Raw genomic sequence first — 21,720 nt, forward strand, 5'->3', positions numbered from 1 at the left:
CTTCCTGTACCCCTCTCTTCTAGCCTCTTTCTTCCTGTACCCCTCTCTTCTAGCCTCTCTCTTCCTGTACCCAGCTCCTCTAGCCTCTCTCTCTTCCTGTACCCAGCTCCTCTAGCCTCTCTCTCTTCCTGTACCCCTCTCCTCTAGCCTCTCTCTTCCTGTACCCCTCTCCTCTAGCCTCTCTCTTCCTGTACCCCTCTCCTCTAGCCTCTCTCTTCCTGTACCCCTCTCCTCTAGCCTCTCTCTTCCTGTACCCCTCTCCTCTAGCCTCTCTCTTCCTGTACCCCTCTCTTCTAGCCTCTCTCTTCCTGTACCCCTCTCTTCTAGCCTCTCTCTTCCTGTACCCCGCTCCTCTAGCCTCTCTCTTCCTGTACCCCTCTCCTCTAGCCTCTCTCTTCCTGTACCCCTCTCTTCTAGCCTCTCTCTTCCTGAACCCCTCTTCTAGCCTCTCTCTCTTCCTGTACCCCGCTCCTCTAGCCTCTCTCTTCCTGTACCCCTCTCTTCTAGCCTCTCTCTTCCTGTACCCAGCTCCTCTAGCCTCTCTCTTCCTGTACCCCGCTCCTCTAGCCTCTCTCTCTTCCTGTACCCCTCTCTATAGCCTCTCTCTTCCTGTACCCCTCTCTTCTAGCCTCTCTCTTCCTGTACCCCTCTCTTCTAGCCTCTTTCTTCCTGTACCCCTCTCTTCTAGCCTCTCTCTTCCTGTACCCAGCTCCTCTAGCCCCTCTCTCTTCCTGTACCCCTCTTCTAGCCTCTCTCTCTTCCTGTACCCAGCTCCTCTAGCCCAACTCTCTTCCTGTACCCCTCTTCTAGCCTCTCTCTCTTCCTGTACCCCTCTCTTCTAGCCTCTCTCTCTTCCTGTACCCCTCTCTTCTAGCCTCTCTCTCTTCCTGTACCCCTCTCTTCTAGCCTCTTTCTTCCTGTACCCCTCTCTTCTAGCCTCTCTCTTCCTGTACCCAGCTCCTCTAGCCTCTCTCTCTTCCTGTACCCAGCTCCTCTAGCCTCTCTCTCTTCCTGTACCCCTCTCCTCTAGCCTCTCTCTTCCTGTACCCCTCTCCTCTAGCCTCTCTCTTCCTGTACCCCTCTCCTCTAGCCTCTCTCTTCCTGTACCCCTCTCCTCTAGCCTCTCTCTTCCTGTACCCCTCTCCTCTAGCCTCTCTCTTCCTGTACCCCTCTTCTAGCCTCTCTCTCTCTCTTCCTGAACCCCTCTTCTAGCCTCTCTCTTCCTGTACCCCTCTCTTCTAGCCTCTCTCTTCCTGTACCCCGCTCCTCTAGCCTCTCTCTTCCTGTACCCCTCTCCTCTAGCCTCTCTCTTCCTGTACCCCTCTCCTCTAGCCTCACTCTTCCTGTTCCCCTCTCTTCTAGCCTCTCTCTTCCTGAACCCCTCTTCTAGCCTCTCTCTCTTCCTGTACCCCGCTCCTCTAGCCTCTCTCTTCCTGTACCCCGCTCCTCTAGCCTCTCTCTTCCTGTACCCCTCTCCTCTAGCCTCTCTCTTCCTGTACCCCTCTTCTAGCCTCTCTCTCTCTCTTCCTGAACCCCTCTTCTAGCCTCTCTCTCTTCCTGTACCCCTCTCTTCTAGCCTCTCTCTTCCTGTACCCAGCTCCTCTAGCCTCTCTCTCTTCCTGTACCCCTCTCCTCTAGCCTCTCTCTTCCTGTACCCCTCTCCTCTAGTCTCTCTCTTCCTGTACCCCTCTCTTCTAGCCTCTCTCTTCCTGTACCCAGCTCCTCTAGCCTCTCTCTTCCTGTACCCCTCTCTTCTAGCCTCTCTCTTCCTGTACCCAGCTCCTCTAGACTCACTCTCTTCCTGTACCCCGCTCCTCTAGCCTCTCTCTCTTCCTGTACCCCTCTCCTCTAGCCTCTCTCTTCCTGTACCCCTCTCCTCTAGCCTCTCTCTTCCTGTACCCCTCTTCTAGCCTCTCTCTCTCTCTTCCTGAACCCCTCTTCTAGCCTCTCTCTCTTCCTGTACCCCTCTCTTCTAGCCTCTCTCTTCCTGTACCCCTCTCTTCTAGCCTCTCTCTTCCTGTACCCCGCTCCTCTAGCCTCTCTCTTCCTGTACCCCTCTCCTCTAGCCTCTCTCTTCCTGTACCCCTCTCTTCTAGCCTCTCTCTTCCTGAACCCCTCTTCTAGCCTCTCTCTCTTCCTGTACCCCGCTCCTCTAGCCTCTCTCTTCCTGTACCCCTCTCTTCTAGCCTCTCTCTTCCTGTACCCAGCTCCTCTAGCCTCTCTCTTCCTGTACCCCGCTCCTCTAGCCTCTCTCTCTTCCTGTACCCCTCTCTATAGCCTCTCTCTTCCTGTACCCCTCTCTTCTAGCCTCTCTCTTCCTGTACCCCTCTCTTCTAGCCTCTCTCTTCCTGTACCCCTCTCTTCTAGTCTCTCTCTTCCTGTACCCCTCTCTTCTAGTCTCTCTCTTCCTGTACCCCTCTCTTCTAGCCTCTCTCTTCCTGTACCCCTCTCTTCCTGTACCCCTCTCTTCTAGTCTCTCTTCCTGTACCCCTCTCTTCTAGCCTCTCTCTTCCTGTACCCCTCTCCTCTAGCCTCTCTCTCTTCCTGTACCCCGCTCCTCTAGCCTCTCTCTTCCTGTACCCCTCTCTTCTAGCCTCTCTCTTCCTGTACCCCTCTCTTCTAGCCTCTCTTCCTGTACCCCTCTTCTAGCCTCTCTTCCTCTACTCCTCTCCTCTAGCCTCTCTCTCTTCCTGTACCCCTCTTCTAGCCTCTCTCTCTTCCTGTACTCCTCTCCTCTAGCCTCTCTCTCTTCCTGTACCCCTCTCTCCTAGCCTCTCTCTTCCTGTACCCCTCTCTTCTAGCCTCTCTCTTCCTGTACCCCTCTCTTCTAGCCTCTCTCTTCCTGTACCCCTCTCTTCTAGCCTCTCTCTTCCTGTACCCAGCTCCTCTAGCCTAGCCTCTCTCTTCCTGTACCCAGCTCCTCTAGCCTAGCCTCTCTCTTCCTGTACCCAGCTCCTCTAGCCTCTCTCTTCCTGTACCCAGCTTCTCTAGCCTCTCTCTTCCTGCACCCCTCTCTTCTAGCCTTGCTCTTCCTGTACCCCTCTCTTCTAGCCTCTCTCTCTTCCTGTACCCCTCTCTTCTAGCCTCTTTCTTCCTGTACCCCTCTCTTCTAGCCTCTCTCTTCCTGTACCCAGCTCCTCTAGCCCCTCTCTCTTCCTGTACCCCTCTTCTAGCCTCTCTCTCTTCCTGTACCCAGCTCCTCTAGCCCAACTCTCTTCCTGTACCCCTCTTCTAGCCTCTCTCTCTTCCTGTACCCCTCTCTTCTAGCCTCTCTCTCTTCCTGTACCCCTCTCTTCTAGCCTCTCTCTCTTCCTGTACCCCTCTCTTCTAGCCTCTCTCTCTTCCTGTACCCCTCTCTTCTAGCCTCTCTCTCTTCCTGTACCCCTCTCTTCTAGCCTCTCTCTCTTCCTGTACCCCTCTCTTCTAGCCTCTCTCTCTTCCTGTACCCCTCTCTTCTAGCCTCTTTCCATCTCTCTGCCAGTTCAATTTGTCCTACTGGTTCTAACAAACAGGTAGTCAAGCAGGTGCTAAACAGAATACTGTAAGGGTGATTAGGGTGTATGTGCATTTGGTTTAAGATGTTGTGTGTGTGTGTGTGCCATATTTCCATTGGAATTATGTGAGGGTTTGTTAGATAAATAGTCTTCTATGTCTGTTTGTGTATTTGGGAGTAGCTGTGAATACATGAGTGTGTATTTCAGTGTAGCTGCATGAGTGTGTAAGTGAGTAGCTGCGAATACATGTAAGTGAGTAGCTGCGAATACATGTGTAAGTGAGTAGCTGCGAATACATGTGTAAGTGAGTAGCTGCGAATACATGTGTAAGTGAGTAGCTGCGAATACATGTGTAAGTGAGTGTAGCTGCGAATACATGTGTAAGTGAGTAGCTGCGAATACATGTGTAAGTGAGTAGCTGTGAATACATGTGTAAGTGAGTAGCTGTGAATACATGTGTAAGTGAGTAGCTGTGAATACATGTGTAAGTGAGTAGCTGCGAATACATGTGTAAGTGAGTAGCTGCGAATACATGTGTAAGTGAGTAGCTGTGAATACATGTGTAAGTGAGTAGCTGTGAATACATGTGTAAGTGAGTGTAGCTGTGAATACATGTGTAAGTGAGTGTAGCTGTGAATACATGTGTAAGTGAGTAGCTGTGAATACATGTGTAAGTGAGTAGCTGTGAATACATGTGTAAGTGAGTAGCTGCGAATACATGTGTAAGTGAGTGTAGCTGTGAACACATGTGTAAGTGAGTGTAGCTGTGAACACATGTGTAAGTGAGTGTAGCTGTGAATACATGTGTAAGTGAGTGTAGCTGTGAACACATGTGTAAGTGAGTGTAGCTGTGAACACATGTGTAAGTGAGTGTAGCTGTGAACACATGTGTAAGTGAGTAGCTGTGAATACATGTGTAAGTGAGTGTAGCTGTGAATTGTTTATTTTTAAATTTTTAGCCCTTTTTCTCCCCAATTTCGTGGTATCCAATTGTTGTTTTTTTGTAGCTACTATCTTGTCTCATCGCGGGAGAGACGAAGGTTGAAAGTCATGTGTCCTCCAATACACAACCCAACCAAGCCGCACTGCTTCTTAACACAGCGCGCATCCAACCCGAAAGCCAGCCACACCAATGTGTCGGAGGAAACACAGTGCACCTGGCAACCTTGGTTAGCGTGCACTGCGCCCGGCCCGCCACAGGAGTTGCTGGTGCGCGATGAGACAAGGATATCCCTACCGACCAAGCCCTCCCTAACCCGGACGACGCTAGGCCAATTGTGCGTCGTCCCACGGACCTCCCGGTCGCGGCCGGTTGCGACAGAGCCTGGGCGCGAACCCAGGGTCTGGTGGCACAGCTGGCGCTGCAGTACAGCGCCCTTAACCACTGCGCCACCTGGGAGGCCCTTACATGAGTGTATTTGAGTGCAGCTGCGAATACATCAAAGGACTGTCACCAGACGAGGCCCTTCAGCGCATCCCCAGGAATGACAAGACCTTTCTGCTGGGTGACTTCAATAATAGGATGAGACAAAACAACAGGATATGGAGTGCTGGGTAGGCATGGTGTTGGTCAGGTCAATAAGAACGGCATGACACTGCTAACTATGTGCCGAGCACAATCTCATCATCCCTGACACCTTGTCCCAGCAGAAGAACAAATATAAAACATTATGGATGCCCCCACGCTCCAGACACTGGCCCCTGATTGACTACATCATGGATGCCCCCACGCTCCAGACACTGGCCCCTGATTGACTACATCATAGTGAGACGTTCTGGCACTAATGACGTCCTGCTGACAACTACCATGAGGGGTGCAGAATGCTGGACAGATCACCGTATGACACTGATAATATGTCCCCCCCACAACACCTGCAGTAAGAGGCATCTGCACTGTACCCGGCTTGAGAAATCTACAGAAATGGACGAGTTCCATCACTCTCTCGCTGAAAGGCTGAGGGACACTGAGCCTCTTCTGAGCTGAAAGGCTGAGGGAGACTGAGCCTCTTCTGAGCTGAAAGGCTGAGGGAGACTGAGCCTATTCTGAGCTCAGAGGTCCCCATGGATCAGAAGTGGGCAGCTGTCAGCTCAGTGCTCTATCAGGCAGCGGCCCACTCCATTGGCCACAGAGGTAGGAATCATCAGGACTGGTTCGATGAGAACTCGGACACCATCACAATCTTACTGGACAATATGCGCACAGGGCTACTCAACAGCCCTTCGCCAGCAATGGAGAACATCACGCAAGGAAGTGCAAACACTCGTGTGCTCTGCAGAACAAAGGGTGGACGAATAAGACACAGGAAATCCACATTTATGCCGACAAAAATGACATGCACAATCTCTACATCTCCACTAAAGCTATCAATGGTCCTAGAAGTTGCTCCATCACCCCCTGAAGACATGGTCTGACTCTCTTGAAGGACCAAAACCAGATCCTGTTGAGGTTCGGCTGACCATTTTGAAGCACTATTTAACCAGCGCTCTCCAACAGACCACTCCATCCTGGAAGAACTGCCTGTCCATCTACCCATTTCAAAACCTCAACTATTTGCCAACCTTCCAAGAGGTGTTATTAGCTCAAGAACAACATACAGCCATGCATGTCCCCACCAACACAGACTGAGACATACAGACTTAGACCTACTACCATGCCTCTTCCCGCCAACACAGACTGAGACATACAGCCATGCCTGTCCCCACCAACACACATACAGACTGAGACATACAGCCATGCCTGTCCCCACCAACACAGACATACAGACTGAGACATGCCTGTCCCCACCAACACACATACAGACTGAGACATACAGCCATGCCTGTCCCCACCAACACACATACAGACTGAGACATACAGCCATGCCTGTCCCCACCAACACACATACAGACTGAGACATACAGCCATGCCTGTCCCCACCAACACACATACAGACTGAGACATACAGCCATGCCTGTCCCCACCAACACACATACAGACTGAGACATACAGCCATGCCTGTCCCCACCAACACACATACAGACTGAGACATACAGCCATGCCTGTCCCCACCAACACACATACAGACAGACATACAGCCATGCCTGTCCCCACCAACACATACATACATACAGACAGACATACAGCCATGCCTGTCCCCACCAACACATACATACATACATACAGACTGAGACATACAGCCATGCCTGTCCCCACCAACAGATATACAGACTGAGACATACTACCATGCCTGTCCCCACCAACACAGAATGAGACATACTACCATGCCTGTCCCCACCAACACAGAATGAGACATACAGATTGAGACATACTACCATGCCTGTCCCCACCAACACAGAATGAGACATACAGATTGAGACATACTACCATGCCTGTCCCCACCAACACAGAATGAGACATACAGATTGAGACATACTACCATGCCTGTCCCCACCAACACAGAATGAGACATACAGACTGAGACATACTACCATGCCTGTCCCCACCAACACAGAATGAGACATACTACCATGCCTGTCCCCACCAACACAGAATGAGACATACAGACTGAGACATACTACCATGCCTGTCCCCACCAACACAGAATGAGACATACAGACTGAGACATACTACCATGCCTGTCCCCACCAACACAGACTGCACATGCCCCACCTGCAATAAAGTGTGTGGATCTCAGATTGGACTCTACAGCCACCAAAGAATTCCCCGTTAACTCTGAAATGGAAGTCATCATGGGATACGATGGACTCCCATAAGCGAATACAATATGGTGTCTGCTGTGTTTGATTGGCTGTCAAGAGCTATGTGACTCTAGGGGAAGGTGTGTGAGTGTGTGTTGAGTCTCTCTGTGCAGACCCTGCATGGGGCCAGTTGATTGGTCGAGGCCGACAGCGCCAGTGATTACCTGAGTGTTGGCTTGGGTCTGGGCGACTAGGCGTTTCCATGGCTCCAGGCCTCGCCGTAGTAAAAGAGTTCTGTGGTAGTGTTGCTGGGCCTGGGTCTGGAGCTGCTGGTCTCGCTCCAACCTCCACTGTTTCTCCTGCTCCCTCTGAATACACACACAGTCAGTCAGGCACACACACACACACACACACACACACACACAATCAGTCAGACACACAGACACACAGTCAGACACACAATCAGTCAGACACACACACACACAGTCAGACAGAGACACATTCACACACACACAGGTACTTACTGTGTTAATGTGTAGCTGCTTTATGTACACATGGTTCTGTTTTATGTTTGTGATTAAGCTGCTAGTATCAGAACTAGGAACCACATTTTCAAGAGCTTCTAAATGTCTAGTTAGATCTGACCATCAAGCTGTGTCAGTGTGATGTAAAGCCAACATTATCACACATAACATTGACCAACCATTGTATCAATGCTTTGAACAGCTACCATCAAAACATCACTACAGAACTAAGGGAATAAAAATGGAATGTTCAATGTGTTTCCATCGCATTTTTAACTCTAGTTTTGATAGTTAGCGATAGTTTGATAGTTAGCGATAGTTTTGATAGTTAGTTTTGATAGTTAGCGATAGTTTTGATAGTTAGCGATAGTTTTGATAGTTAGCGATAGTTTTGATAGTTAGCGATAGTTTTGATAGTTAGTTTTGATAGTTAACGATAGTTTTGATAGTTAGTGATAGTTTTGATAGTTAGTGATAGTTTTGATAGTTAGTTTTGATAGTTAACGATAGTTTTGATAGTTAGTGATAGTTAGCGATAGTTTTGTCATAACTGTTACGTTAAATAGCAAATGTGCCTACTCTACTTCTGTCTGCATTTACATTGTACTGAAGCGTCCTGTTTCATCACAGCTGTTGTGATTTTTATTATAAATGTATGTTATGACTTGCATAAAGACTGGATGGAAATGTGGTGACTGTCACATTTATTTTGGCTTTGTTTCGGGGAAAAAAAATGTCATTTTCCTTGACAGAATAATTATTCTCATCTGCATTTGACAGATATTACTTTCACCACTAGAGGGCAATTGGATGATTTCTGTGGGTCTGTCCTCCCTAAATGGACTGTTTTTGTGCTTGGCAGTTCTCAGCTGTTAGCAGCCAATGGCTAGCAGTTCCTTACTGGCGATTTAAAAACTGAGGATTCCTTTTTTTTTTTTTTTCTCTCTTCTCTCAAGTCATTGCTAAATTATTCAATATGACAAATCAAACATTAAACCTCAAACAATTCATGGTATCCTCGTAAACAATTCATTTAAAATAAAAAAATAAAAAATGAAGACCCAGTGTTTATTTGCTCAAATGTGTGCCGTTGCCCAGCTATTAAAAGGGACAGACGTTTAAGTTTAACGTTATATTATGTTATTATTATGTATTGCATACGTGTTAATGACATCTATGTGTATATATACTGAACAAATATAAAATATATAAAATGCAAACATTTCTATGATTTTAGTGAGTTAGAGTTCATTTAAGGAAATCAGTCAATTGAAATCAATTCATTAGGCCCTTATCTTTGGATTTTACATGACTAGGCAAACCAGGCCCACCCATTGGGGAGCCAGGCCCAGCCAATCAGAATGAGGTTTTCCCCACAAAAGGGTTTTACTACAGACAGAAATACTCCTCAGTTTCATCAGCTGTCTGGGTGGCTGCTACCATACGATCCCGCAAGTGAAGAAGCTGGATGTGGAGGTCCTGGGCTGGCGTGGTTACACGTGGTCTGTGGTTGTGAGGCCGTACTGCCAAATTCTCTAAAACGATGTTGGAGGCAGCTTATGGTAGAGAAATGAACATCCAATTATCTGGCAACAGCTCTGGCAGACCTTCCTGCAGTCAGCATGCCAATTGCACGCTCCCTCAAAACTTGAGACATCTCTGGCATTGTGGGACAAAACTGCACATTTTAAAGTAGCCTTTTATTGTCCCCAGCACAAGGTGCACCTTTGTAATGATTATGCTGTATAACCAGCTTCTTGATATGCCACACCTGTTAGGTGGATGAATTATCTTGGCAAAGGAGAAATGCTCACTAACAGGGATGTAAACACATTTGTGCAAAACATTTTAGAGACAAGCTTTTTGGGACCTTTTATTTCAGCTCATGAAACATGGGACCAACCCTTTAGATGTTGCATTTATATTTTTGTTCAGTATGTGTTGCTGTAGTGTCCCTGTGATGGCAAGAAATAATATCTGGGTCCGTATGTATCAAGCGTCACAGAGTAGGCGTGCTGATCTAGGATCTAAAGTCCTAAATATACTCTCAGTGAAGTGGAAGCTTTTTTTCAAATACGCCTTTCAACTTGAACGTTGTCCCCAGTACAGTTCCACTGTAAACATTGCGTCACCTCTCTCTCTTGTCTCTTCTCCTCCCTCCTCCTTTCCACTGCTCTACGTTTCTCATCCTCCTCCTCCCGCTGCCTCTCCTTCACTGCTGTTTTCAGCTGGGCCTGAGAAGAGAAGAAAGTTTAATGTAATGCTTCCTAGCACACTTTCCCAGACCCTCTCCAGTGGACTGCACACACACTCCCCTGCAAAGAGGTTCATTGTCCCCAATAACTTTATATATACTTCAATAGCATCTCTAATTCCCAGCCTCTATTGACCTATCTGAACAACACCAAACTATTCCATATCCCCCACTGGCCTAAACATTTCTCACCAGCCTCTCCTCCTCCTCCTTTCTCTTCAGCTCCTCCACCTCCCTCCTGCGCTCCGCTCGCTGACGAGCACGTTCCTCCATGGCTGAGAAGGGGAGAGAGAGGGAGACCAATAGGAGAACCTTTTTGGTTCCAGGTAGAACTATTTTGGGTTCCATATACTGTAGAACCCTCTTTGGAAAGGGTCCTACCTGAAACCAAAAGGGGTTCTTCAAAGGGTTCTCCTATGGGGACAGCCGAAGAACCCTTTTTGGTTCTAGATAGCACCTTTTTTCCTAATGTACATACAGTGCATTTGGAAAGTATTCAGACCCCATGACTTTTTGCACATTTTGTTACGCCTTATTGATTAAACTATTTTTCCCACAATCTATGACAAATGACAAAGCGAAAATAGGTTTTTAGAAATGTATTAAATGTAAATGTATTAAAAATAAAAAACAGATACATTATTTATATAAGTAGTCAGACACTTTGCAATGAAACTCGAAATTGAGCTCAGGTGCATCCTGTTTCCATTTGTTCCGAATCCTCCTCCTTTCCATTTTCTCCGAATCCTCCTCCTTCTCCCAGACTGGCTCTGGTTTACTCCTCGGCTCCGCCGACTGCTCCAAGTGCCCCCCCCCCCAAAATGTTTTTATTGGGGTTTCTGTGGTCACCTTGACTCCTCGTATCGTCGCCTTTCCTCCTGTGCTATCTCCACCTGCTTCCATGGCAGGGTCTTGTCCCCTGCCATTACCTCCTCCCAGGTCCAGGATGTCCTCCACTCATCTTTCTCCCGGGCCCAGGATATCCGCTCCTCATTCACACGCTGCTTGGTCCTTATTTGGTGGGTTATTCTGTCACGTTCGTCATATTGATGAGACCAAGGCGCAGCGTGATAATTCTTCTTTTAATTAACGAATAAACACTAAACAAACTAACAAAGAAACAAAACGAACGTGAAGCTATAAAACACCAGTGCTGACAGGCAACTACACATAGACAATAACCCACCAAACCAAAATGGAAAGTGGCAACATAAATAGGATCACCAATCAGAGACAACGATAAACTGCTGTCTCTGATTGGGAACCAATTCAGGCCACCATAGACCTACAAATACATAGACATATAGAAAAACCCCTAGATAAGACAAAAAACACACCCAACCTCGTCACACCCTGACCTGACCAAAATAATACATACAACATAGATAACTAAGGTCAGGGTGTGACACCATTGATCATCCTTGAGATGTTTCTACAAATTCATTGGAGTCCACCTGTGGTAAATTAAATGGAAAGGCACACACCTGTCTATATAAGGCCACACAGTTGACAGTGCATGTCAGAGAAAAAACCAAGCCATGAGGTTGAAGGAATTGCCGTAGAGCTCCGAGACAGGATTGTGTCGAGGCACAGATTGGGGAAGGATACCAAAACATTTCTGCAGCATTGAAGGTCTCCAAGAATACACCGGCCTCCCTCATTCTTAAATGGAAGAAGTTTGGAAACAGCAAGACTCTTCCTAGAGCTGGCCGCCCGGCCAAACTGAGCAATCAGGGGAGAAGGGACTTGGTCAGGGAGGTGACCAAGAACCCGTTGGTCACTCTGACAGACCTACAGAGTTCCTTTGTGGAGATGGGAGAACTGTCCAGAATGACAACTATTTCTGCCGCACTCCACCAATCAGGCCTTTATTGTAGAGTGGCCAGACGGAAGCCACTCCTCAGTTAAAAGCACATGACAGCCCGCTTGGAGTTTGCCAAAAGGCACCTAAAGACTCTCAGACCATGAGAAACAAGATTCTCTGGTCTGATTAAACCAAGATTGAACTATTTGGCCTAAATGACATGCGTCACATCTAGAGGAAACCTGGCACCATCCCTATGGTGAAGCATGGTGGTGGCGGCTTCATACTGTGGGGATGTTTTTCAGCGACAGGAAGACTAGTCAGGTTCGAGGGAAAGGTACAAAGAGATCCTTGATGAAAACCTGCTCCAGAGCACTCGGAACCTCAGACTGGGGCAAAGGTTCATCTTTTAACAGGCCAACAACCCTAAGCACACAGCCAAGACAACGCAGGAGTGGCTTCGTGACAAGTCTCTGAATGTCCTTGAGTGGCCTGGACTTGAACCCGATCAAACATCTCTAGAGAAACCTGAAAATAGCTTAGCAGTGACGCTCCCTGTCCAACCTGACAGAGCTTGAGATTATCTGCAGAGAGGTATGGAGAAACTCCCCAAACACAGGTATGCCAAGCTTATTATAGCATCATACCAAAGAAGGCTCGAGACTGAAATCGCTGCCAAAGGTGCTTCAACAAAGTACTGAGTAAAGGGTCTGAATACTTACAGTATCAGTGAAAAGTTTGGACACACCTATTCATTCAAGGGTTTTTCCTACATTGTAGAATAATAGTGAAGACATCAATGCTATGAATTAGCACATGGAATCATATAGTAACCAAAATATATTTTATATTTTAGATCCTTCAAGACGGTTGGAAAAGCATTCCAAATGAAGCTGGTTGAGAGAATGCCAGGAGTACAAAGCTGCCATCAGGGCAAAAGGTGGCTACTTTGAAGAATCTCAAATGTAAAATATATTTAGATTTGTTTACTACGTGATTCCACGTGTGTTATTTCATAGATATGATGTTGTCACTATTATTCTACAATGTAGAAAATAGTAAAAAATAAAGAAAAACCCTGGAATAAGTAGGTGTGTCAACTTTTGACTGGTACAGTTTTGTATTTTTAAGAAATATGCAAAAATGTCTAAAACCCTGTTTTTGCTTTTTCATTATGTGGTATTGTGTGTAGAGTGAGGGGGGAATAAACAATTGAATCAATTTTAGAATAAGGCTGTAACATAATAAAATATGGGGAAAGTCAAGGGGTTTGAATACTTTCCGAATGCACTGTACATTTGTGGTGTATTGTTCCAAAGGAGAATGTGTGTTTGACAGAGCAAGAGACAGAGTGAGTGAGTGTGTGTGTGTGTGTGTGTGTGTATGTCTGTGTGTGTGTGTGAGTGAGAGAGTATCTACAGGCCTTGCCCCTGCTCTCGCCACGGCCCTTCTATTCCTAGCCAAACAGAGTAACAGACTCTTTATTCCTCCATGTACGCTAGCTACAGCTCTATACATCTACAGCTCTATACATCGACAGCTCTATACATCTACGGCTCTATACATCTACGGCTCTATACATCTAAGATACATCTTACGGCTCTATACATCTACGATACATCTACGGCTCTATACATCTACGGCTCTATACATCTACGATACATCTACAGCTCTATACATCTACGATACATCTACGGCTCTATACATCTACGATACATCTACAGCTCTATACATCTACGGCTCTATACATCTACGGCTCTATACATCTACGGCTCTATACATCTACGGCTCTATACATCTACGATACATCTACAGCTCTATACATCTACGGCTCTATACATCTACGATACATCTACGGCTCTATACATCTACGATACATCTACGGCTCTATACATCTCTATACATCTACGGCTCTATACATCTACAGCTCTATACATCTACAGTTCTATACATCTACGGCTCTATACATCTACGGCTCTATACATCTACGGCTCTATACATCTACAGCTCTATACATCTACAGCTCTATACATCTACGGCTCTATACATCTACGGCTCTATACATCTACGATACATCTACGGCTCTATACAGCTACGGCTCTATACAGCTACGGCTCTATACATCTACGGCTCTATACATCTACGGCTCTATACATCTACAGCTCTATACATCTACAGCTCTATACATCTACGACTCTATACATCTACAGCTCTATACATCTACGGCTCTATACATCTACGGCTCTATACATCTCTATACATCTACGGCTCTATACATCTACGGCTCTATACATCTCTATACATCTACGGCTCTATACATCTACAGCTCTATACATCTACAGCTCTATACATCTACAGCTCTATACATCTACGGCTCTATACATCTACGGCTCTATACATCTACAGCTCTATACATCTACAGCTCTATACATCTACAGCTCTATACATCTACGGCTCTATACATCTACGGCTCTATACATCTACAGCTCTATACATCCGACTCACGGACATGAAATACATTTTATCCTCTTTCCTATTATTCTCCACGACAACTTAGTCAGACCATTGTGTGATCAACCATCTGGAAACTATTTCTCTGTGTGTGTGTGTGTAGTTTAGCTCTACTCAGAGCTTAACATGGAGGTGAATGTGCTGACTGACCCATGACGGTGGGATGACGACAGGGCTGACGGACAGCTGGTTTCCTGTAGGCCGAGAAACGGCCATCGTTCCCCCGAGCGACTCTTCCAACCCTGAAACACAGAATATCACCCAGAAACACACATTAAATATTCCCTCTCTAATATAGATCTACTCTATTCCCAATTTACCAGACTGACCCAACCAGCCCTGCACCCACTCGCTCCCTGCACACTGCTTGCTCTGTATCCACTCTGCTCATGGTGGCTCTGAGTGGGTGAGTATCCATAGCAACGGCTCCGCTTGGGCTGCTCTGCTCAATGATGAGACATGAGAGAGCAGTGGATCTGTAAGCTACTTTTCATCACACTAAACTTTGAAATAATCTCTCCTGTCATATATTTGACGAGGTTGAAGCACTTGTGACACCATGTTATGATCTTAGTCAGATAAGACTAGCAGGCGCAAATGGCTCAGCTTCAAAATGTTAGCGATCAATTTAGTGATGCTAGAGCCCTACCTGTACCCTTGTTATTGATGGAAAAACAGGCCCTACTTGGCCCTAACCTGATGTATAACGTTGGGCTAAGGTCAGACACACTCCACAATGGCAACCAGTGCGCCTCTTCTCCTCACCTGGGTTCCCATGGTAATGTGAAGAGGGACCAACCTGGATTCTTTGGGGTCCGAGGTCATCCCTCTGGGCCTTGGGGATGCTGGGACAGCGATCTGGGCGGATGTCTGGGCCTCCTGCCTCAGTCCCATCATGCTCTGCTCCTCCTGGAGGCGTGCGATCTGCTCCTGTTGCTCCCTGAGGAGCTTCCTCTGCTCTGCAATGGTCTGCTGCTGGCTGGCATGGCGATGCTCGAACCGGCCCCCACACACCGCTGCTGTATGAGACCGGGGGGCAGCCCCTACACTGCCATCCCCATCGCCCACCTCGCCCCTCTCCCGTGCTCGCCTCAGCTCGCCTATTGAATAGAATATAACTTTATCATGAAATGATGCACATTTTTAACCCTTTGTGGAAGTAGAAATCTAATCACTGATATATACAGTGCCTTGCGAAAGTATTCGGCCCCCTTGAACTTTGCGACCTGTTGACCTAAATGACTAATGATGATAAATACAATCCACCTGTGTGTAATCAAGTCTCTGTATAAATGCACCTGCACTGTGATAGTCTCAGAGGTCTGTTAAAAGCGCAGAGAGCATCATGAAGAACAAGGAACACACCAGGCAGGTCCGAGATACTGTTGCGAAGTAGTTTAAAGCCGGATTTGGATACAAAAAGATTTCCCAAGCTTTAAACATCCCAAGGAGCACTGTGCAAGCGATAATATTGAAATGGAAGGAGTATCAGACCACTGCAAATCTACCAAGACCTGGCCGTCCCTCTAAACTTTCAGCTCATACAAGCAGAAGACTGATCAGAGATGCAGCCAAGAGGCCCATGATCACTCTGGATGAACTGCAGAGATCTACAGCTGAGGTGGGAGACTCTGTCCATAGGACAACAATCAGTCGTATATTGCACAAATCTGGCCTTTATGGAAGAGTGGCAAGAAGAAAGCCATTTCTTAAAGATATCCATAAAAAGTGTCGTTTAAAGTTTGCCACAAGCCACCTGGGAGACACACCAAACATGTGGAAGAAGGTGCTCTGGTCAGATGAAACCAAAATTGAACTTTTTGGCAACAATGCAAATGTCACGTTTCTTCAAAATCGAACCCAGAAGCAGACCAGGACAAGGAGAGTAGGAAGAAGGTGAGTATTTATTTACAAGTGAATGTGTATGGGTAGATATATCCAGGTGGCGTAGCGGGCAGCGGTGGTGAGTTGATGGGAGTAAATAGGTGGATCCAATGGGGAAGCGGAATCCTCCGACGACCAGGCGGGAATGGGGTAAATGATCCAGGTGAGTAACTGAAGACAGAACAAACGGAGGTAAGTTTAAGGCAAGCAAGACGTACAAAACTAATTCTATCCAACTTGAGGCTGATACTATGGCACAACATACTGTTCATGGCTAACGATCCGGCAGGGAATGGTTGTCAGGTCCGCGGGCTTATGAAGAGGAGAGATGATGATCAGGACCAGGTGTGCAGATAGCTGATGGGATACAGGTGCGGGTAATCAGAACTCCCAACTGGCTACATTGCCCGGCAACCAGACAGGGTGCGTTCCAGGACGCCGGAAAAAACACTCCAGGACAGAACACTGGCAAAAAACAGACTCAGGAAATGTGATTCGTGACAGCAAAACGTTATGTTTGGCGTAAAAGCAACACAGCTCATCACCCTGAACACACCATCCCCACTGTCAAACATGGTGGTGGCAGCATCATGGTTTGGGCCTGCTTTTCTTCAGCAGGGACAGGGAAGATGGTTAAAATTGATGGGAAGATGGATGGAGCCAAATACAGGACCATTCTGGAAGAAAACCTGATGGAGTCTGCAAAAGACCCGAGACTGGGACGGAGATTTGTCTTCCAACAAGACAATGATCCAAAACATAAAGCAAAATCTACAATGGAATGGTTCAAAAATAAACATATCCAGGTGTTAGAATGGCCAAGTCAAAGTCCAGACCTGAATCCAATTGAGAATCTGTGGAAAGAGCTGAAAACTGCTGTTTAAAAATGCTCTCCATCCAACCTCACTGAGCTCGAGCTGTTTTGCAAGGAGGAATGGGAAGAAATGCCAGTCTCTCGATGTGCAAAACTGATAGAGACATACCCCAAGCGACTTACAGCTGTAATCGCAGCAAAAGGTGGAGCTACAAAGTATTAACTTAAGGGGGCTGAATAATTTTGCACGCCCAATTTTTTCAGTTTTTGATTTGTTAAAGTTTGAAATATCCAATAAATGTCGTTCCACTTCATGATTGTGTCCCACTTGTTGTTGATTCTTCACAAAAAAATACAGTTTTATATCTTTATGTTTGAAGCCTGAAATGTGGCAAAAGGTCGCAAAGTTCAAGGGGGCCGAATACTTTCGCAAGGCACTGTATATTTAAAGTTTCCCCTTTTCACCAATATATATTTTAACTACCTTGGTTGGAACGGAACAAAAAAAAAGTGGTTCTGTTCAGAACAAATGATTGGAACATGGTTTCGGTTCCAACCGCTGCTTGATAGAACTAGAGGACAGACAAGTTGCCCTTATCTAAGATGTACAGTTGAAGTCAGAAGTTTACATACACCTTAGCCAAATACATTTAAACTCATTTTTTCACAATTCCTGACATTTAGTAAAAATTCCGTCTTAGGTCAGTTAGGATCACCACTTTATTTTAAGAATGTGAAATGTCAGAATAATAGTAGAGAGAATTATTTATTTCAGCTCTTATTTATTTCATCACATTCTAGTGGGTCCGAAGTTTACACACACTCAATTGCCTTCCACAAGTTTCCCATAATAAGTTGGGTGAATTTTTGCCCATTCCTCCTGACAGAGCTGGTGTAACTGAGTCAGGTTTTTAGGCCTCCTTGCTCACACACGATTTTTCAGTTCTGCCCACAAATCTTCTATAGGATTTAGGTCAGGGCTTTGTGATGGCCACTCCAATGCCTTGACTTTGTTGTCCTTAAGCCATTTTGCCACAACTTTGGAAGTATGCTTGGGGTCATTGTCCATTTGGAAGACCCATTTGCGACCAAGCTTGATGTCTTGAGATGTTGCTTCAATATATCCACATCATTTTCCTTTTTAAATTTGATTTCACCTTTATTTAACCAGGTAGGCTAGTTGATAACAAGTTCTCATTTACAACTGCGACCTGACCAAGATAAAGCAAAGCAGTGTGACACAAACAACCACACAGAGTTACACATGGAATAAACAAACATACAGTCAATAATACAATAGAAAATGTCTTTATACATTGTTTGCAAATGAGGTAAGATAAGGGAGGGAAGGCAATAAATAGGCCATAGTGGTGAAATAATGACAAAATAGCAATTAAACACTGAAGTGATAGATGTGCAGAAGATGAGTGTGCAAATAGAAATACTGGGGTGCAAAGAAGCAAAATAAATAACAGTATGGGGATGAGGTAGTTGGATGGGCTATTTACAGATGGGCTATGTACAGGTGCAGTGATCTGTGAGCTGGTGCTTAAAGTTAGTGAGGGAGATATGAGTTTCCAGCTTCAGTGATTTTTGCAGTTCGTTCCAGTCATTGGCAGCAGAGAACTGTAAGGAAAGGCGGCCAAATGTCACACCCTGACCTTAGTATTCTTTGTTTTCTTTATTATTTTGGTTAGGTCAGTCACCAATATTTAGTCAGCCACCAATTGTGCAAGTTCTCCCACTTAAAAAGATGAGAGAGGCCTGTAATTTTCATCATAGGTACACTTCAACTATGACAGACAAAATGAGAAAAAAAATCCAGAAAATCACATTGTAGGATTTTTAATACATTTATTTGCAAATTATGGTGGAAAATAAGTATTTGGTCACCTACAGACAAGCAAGATTTCTGGCTCTCACAGACCTGTAACTTCTTCTTTAAGAGGCTCCTCTGTCCTCCACTCGTTACCTGTATTAATGGCACCTGTTTGAACTTGTTATCAGTATAAAAGACACCTGTCCACAACCTCAAACAGTCACACTCCAAACTCTACTATGGCCAAGACCAAAGAGCACCAAAAACAAAATTGTAGACCTGCACCAGGCTGGGAAGACTGAATCTGCAATAGGTAAGCAGCTTGGTTTGAAGAAATCAACTGTGGGAGCAATTATTAGGAAATGGAAGACATACAAGACCACTGATAATCTCCCTCGATCTGGGGCTCCACGCAAGATCTCACCCGTGGGGTCAAAATGATTACAAGAACGGTGAGCAAAAATCCCAGAACCACACGGGGGGACCTAGTGAATGGCCTGCAGAGAGCTGGGACCAAAGTAACAAAAGCCTACCATCAGTAACACACTACGCCGCCAGGGACAAATCCTGCAGTGCCAGACGTGTCCCCCTGCTTAAGCCAGTACATGTCCAGGCCCGTCTGAAGTTTGCTAGAGAGCATTTGGATGATCCAGAAGAAGATTGGGAGAATGTCATATAGTCAGATGAAACCAAAATATAACTTTTTGGTAAAAACTCAACTCGTCGTGTTTGGAGGACAAAGAATGCTGAGTTGCAATCAAAGAACACCATACCTACTGTGAAGCATGGGGGTGGAAACATCATGCTTTGGGGCTGTTTTTCTGCAAAGGGACCAGGACGACTGATCCGTGTAAAGGAAAGAATGAATGGGGCCATGTATCGTGAGATTTTGAGTGAAAACCTCCTTCCATCAGCAAGGGCATTGAAGATGAAACATGGCTGGGTCTTTCAGCATGACAATGATCACAAACACACCGCCGCCTGGGCAACGAAGGAGTGGCTTCGTAAGAAGCATTTCAAGGTCCTGGAGTGGCCTAGCCAGTCTCCAGATCTCAACCCCATAGAAAATCTTTGGAGGGAGTTGAAAGTCCGTGTTGCCCAGCAACAGCCCCAAAACATCACTGCTCTAGAGGAGATCTGCATGGAGGAATGGGCCAAAATACCAGCAACAGTGTGTGAAAACCTTGTGAAGACTTACAGAAAACGTTTGACCTCTGTCATTGCCAACAAAGGGTATATAAGTATTGAGATAAACTTTTGTTATTGACCAAATACTTATTTTCCACCATAATTTGCAAATAAATAAATTTAAAATCCTACAATGTGATTTTCTGGATTTTTTTTCTCATTTTGTCTGTCATAGTTGAAGTGTACATATGATGAAAATTACAGGCCTCTCTCATCGTTTTAAGTGGGAGAACTTGCACAATTGGTGGCTGACTAAATACTTTCTTGCCCCACTGTATATGTGTCTTTGTCCTGTCTAGGATTTTTGTATGTTTATGGGGTTGTGTCTAGTCTAGGTGTTTTTATGTCTAAGGTTGCCTAGATTGGTTCTCAATCAGAGGCAGCTGTTTATCGTTGTCTCTGATTGGGGACCATATTTAGGTAGCCATATGCCTATTGTCTATGTGTAGTTGCCTGTTTCAGCACTCGTGTTATATAGCGTCACGTTGGTTTTGTTGTTTTGGTTAGTTTAAGTGTTATTCTTGTTCTTCCTTTAATAAAGAGGAATGTATTCTCATCATGCTGCGCCTTGGTCTCCTCGTTACAACGTACGTGACACCAAAGGAGGAATTGGCTTTGGGGGTGACCAGTACTTGCTGGAGCGCGTGCTACAGGTGGGTGCTGCTATGGTGACCAGTGAGCTGAGACAAGGCGGGGCTTTACCTAGCAAAGACTTATAGATGACCTGGAGCCAGTGGGTTTGGCAACGAATATGAAGCGAGGGCCAGCCGACGAGAGCATACAGGTCAAAGTGGTGGGGAGTATATGAGGCTTTGGTGACAAAACGGATGGCACTGTGATAGACTGCATCGAATTTGCTGAGTAGAGTGTTGGAGGCTATTTTGTAAATGACATTGCCGAAGTCGAGGATCGTTAGGATAGTCAGTTTTACGAGGGTATGTTTGGCAGCATGAGTGAAGGATGCTTTGTTGCGAAATAGGAAGCAGATTCTAGATTTCATTTTGGATTGTAGTTGCTTAATGTGAGTCTGGAAGGAGAGTTTACAGTCTAACCAGACATCTAGGTATTTGTAGTTGTCTAAGTCAGAACCGTCCAGAGTAGTGATGCTGGACGGGCGGGCAGGTGTGGGCAGCGATTGGTTGAAAAGCATGCATTTAGTTTTACTTGCATTTAAGAGCAGTTGGAGGCCACGGAAGGAGAGTTGTATGGCATTGAATCTCATCTGGAGGTTAGTTAACAGTGTCCAAAGAAGGGCCAGAAGTATACAGAATGGTGTTGTCTGCGTAGAGGTGGATCAGAGAATCACCAGCAGCAAGAGCGACATCATTGATCTATACAGAGAAGAGAGTCGGCCTGAGAATTTAACCCTGTGGCACCCCCATAGACTGCCAGAGGTCCGGACAACAGGCCCTCCGATTTGACACACTGAACTCTGTCTGAGAAGTAGTTGGTGAACCAGGCGAGGCAGTCATTTGAGAAACCAAGGCTGTTGAGTCTGCCGATAAGAATGTGGTGATTGACAGAATCGAAAGCCTTGGCCAGGTCGATGAATACAGCTGCACAGTACTGTCTCTTATCGATGGCGGTTATGATATTGTTTAGGACCTTGAGCGTGGATGAGGTGCACCCATGACCAGCTCAGAAACCAGATTGCATAGCGGAGAAGGTACGGTGGGATTCGAAATGGTCGGTGATCTGTTTTGTTAACTTGGCTTTCGAAGACCTTAGAAAGGCAGAGTAGGATAGATAT

General features: G+C 45.9%; 1 protein-coding gene across 1 annotated transcript in view; it reads right to left on the reverse strand.

The window, feature by feature from the left end:
* LOC109900146 (coiled-coil domain-containing protein 191) overlaps window positions 1-21,720 on the reverse strand; it is a 43,720-nt gene that overhangs the window by 8,873 nt on the left and 13,127 nt on the right. The window contains exons 11-15 of the mRNA XM_031835065.1: window positions 15,065-15,365; window positions 14,416-14,507; window positions 10,143-10,225; window positions 9,829-9,930; window positions 7,397-7,540 (exon numbers count right to left, since the gene is read on the reverse strand). Coding sequence (XP_031690925.1) covers window positions 7,397-7,540; window positions 9,829-9,930; window positions 10,143-10,225; window positions 14,416-14,507; window positions 15,065-15,365 — 722 coding nt within the window. The remainder of the gene's footprint in view (window positions 1-7,396; window positions 7,541-9,828; window positions 9,931-10,142; window positions 10,226-14,415; window positions 14,508-15,064; window positions 15,366-21,720) is intronic.

Source organism: Oncorhynchus kisutch, linkage group LG11, assembly GCF_002021735.2.
Source record: "Oncorhynchus kisutch isolate 150728-3 linkage group LG11, Okis_V2, whole genome shotgun sequence".
Taxonomy (NCBI): Eukaryota; Metazoa; Chordata; class Actinopteri; order Salmoniformes; family Salmonidae; genus Oncorhynchus; species Oncorhynchus kisutch.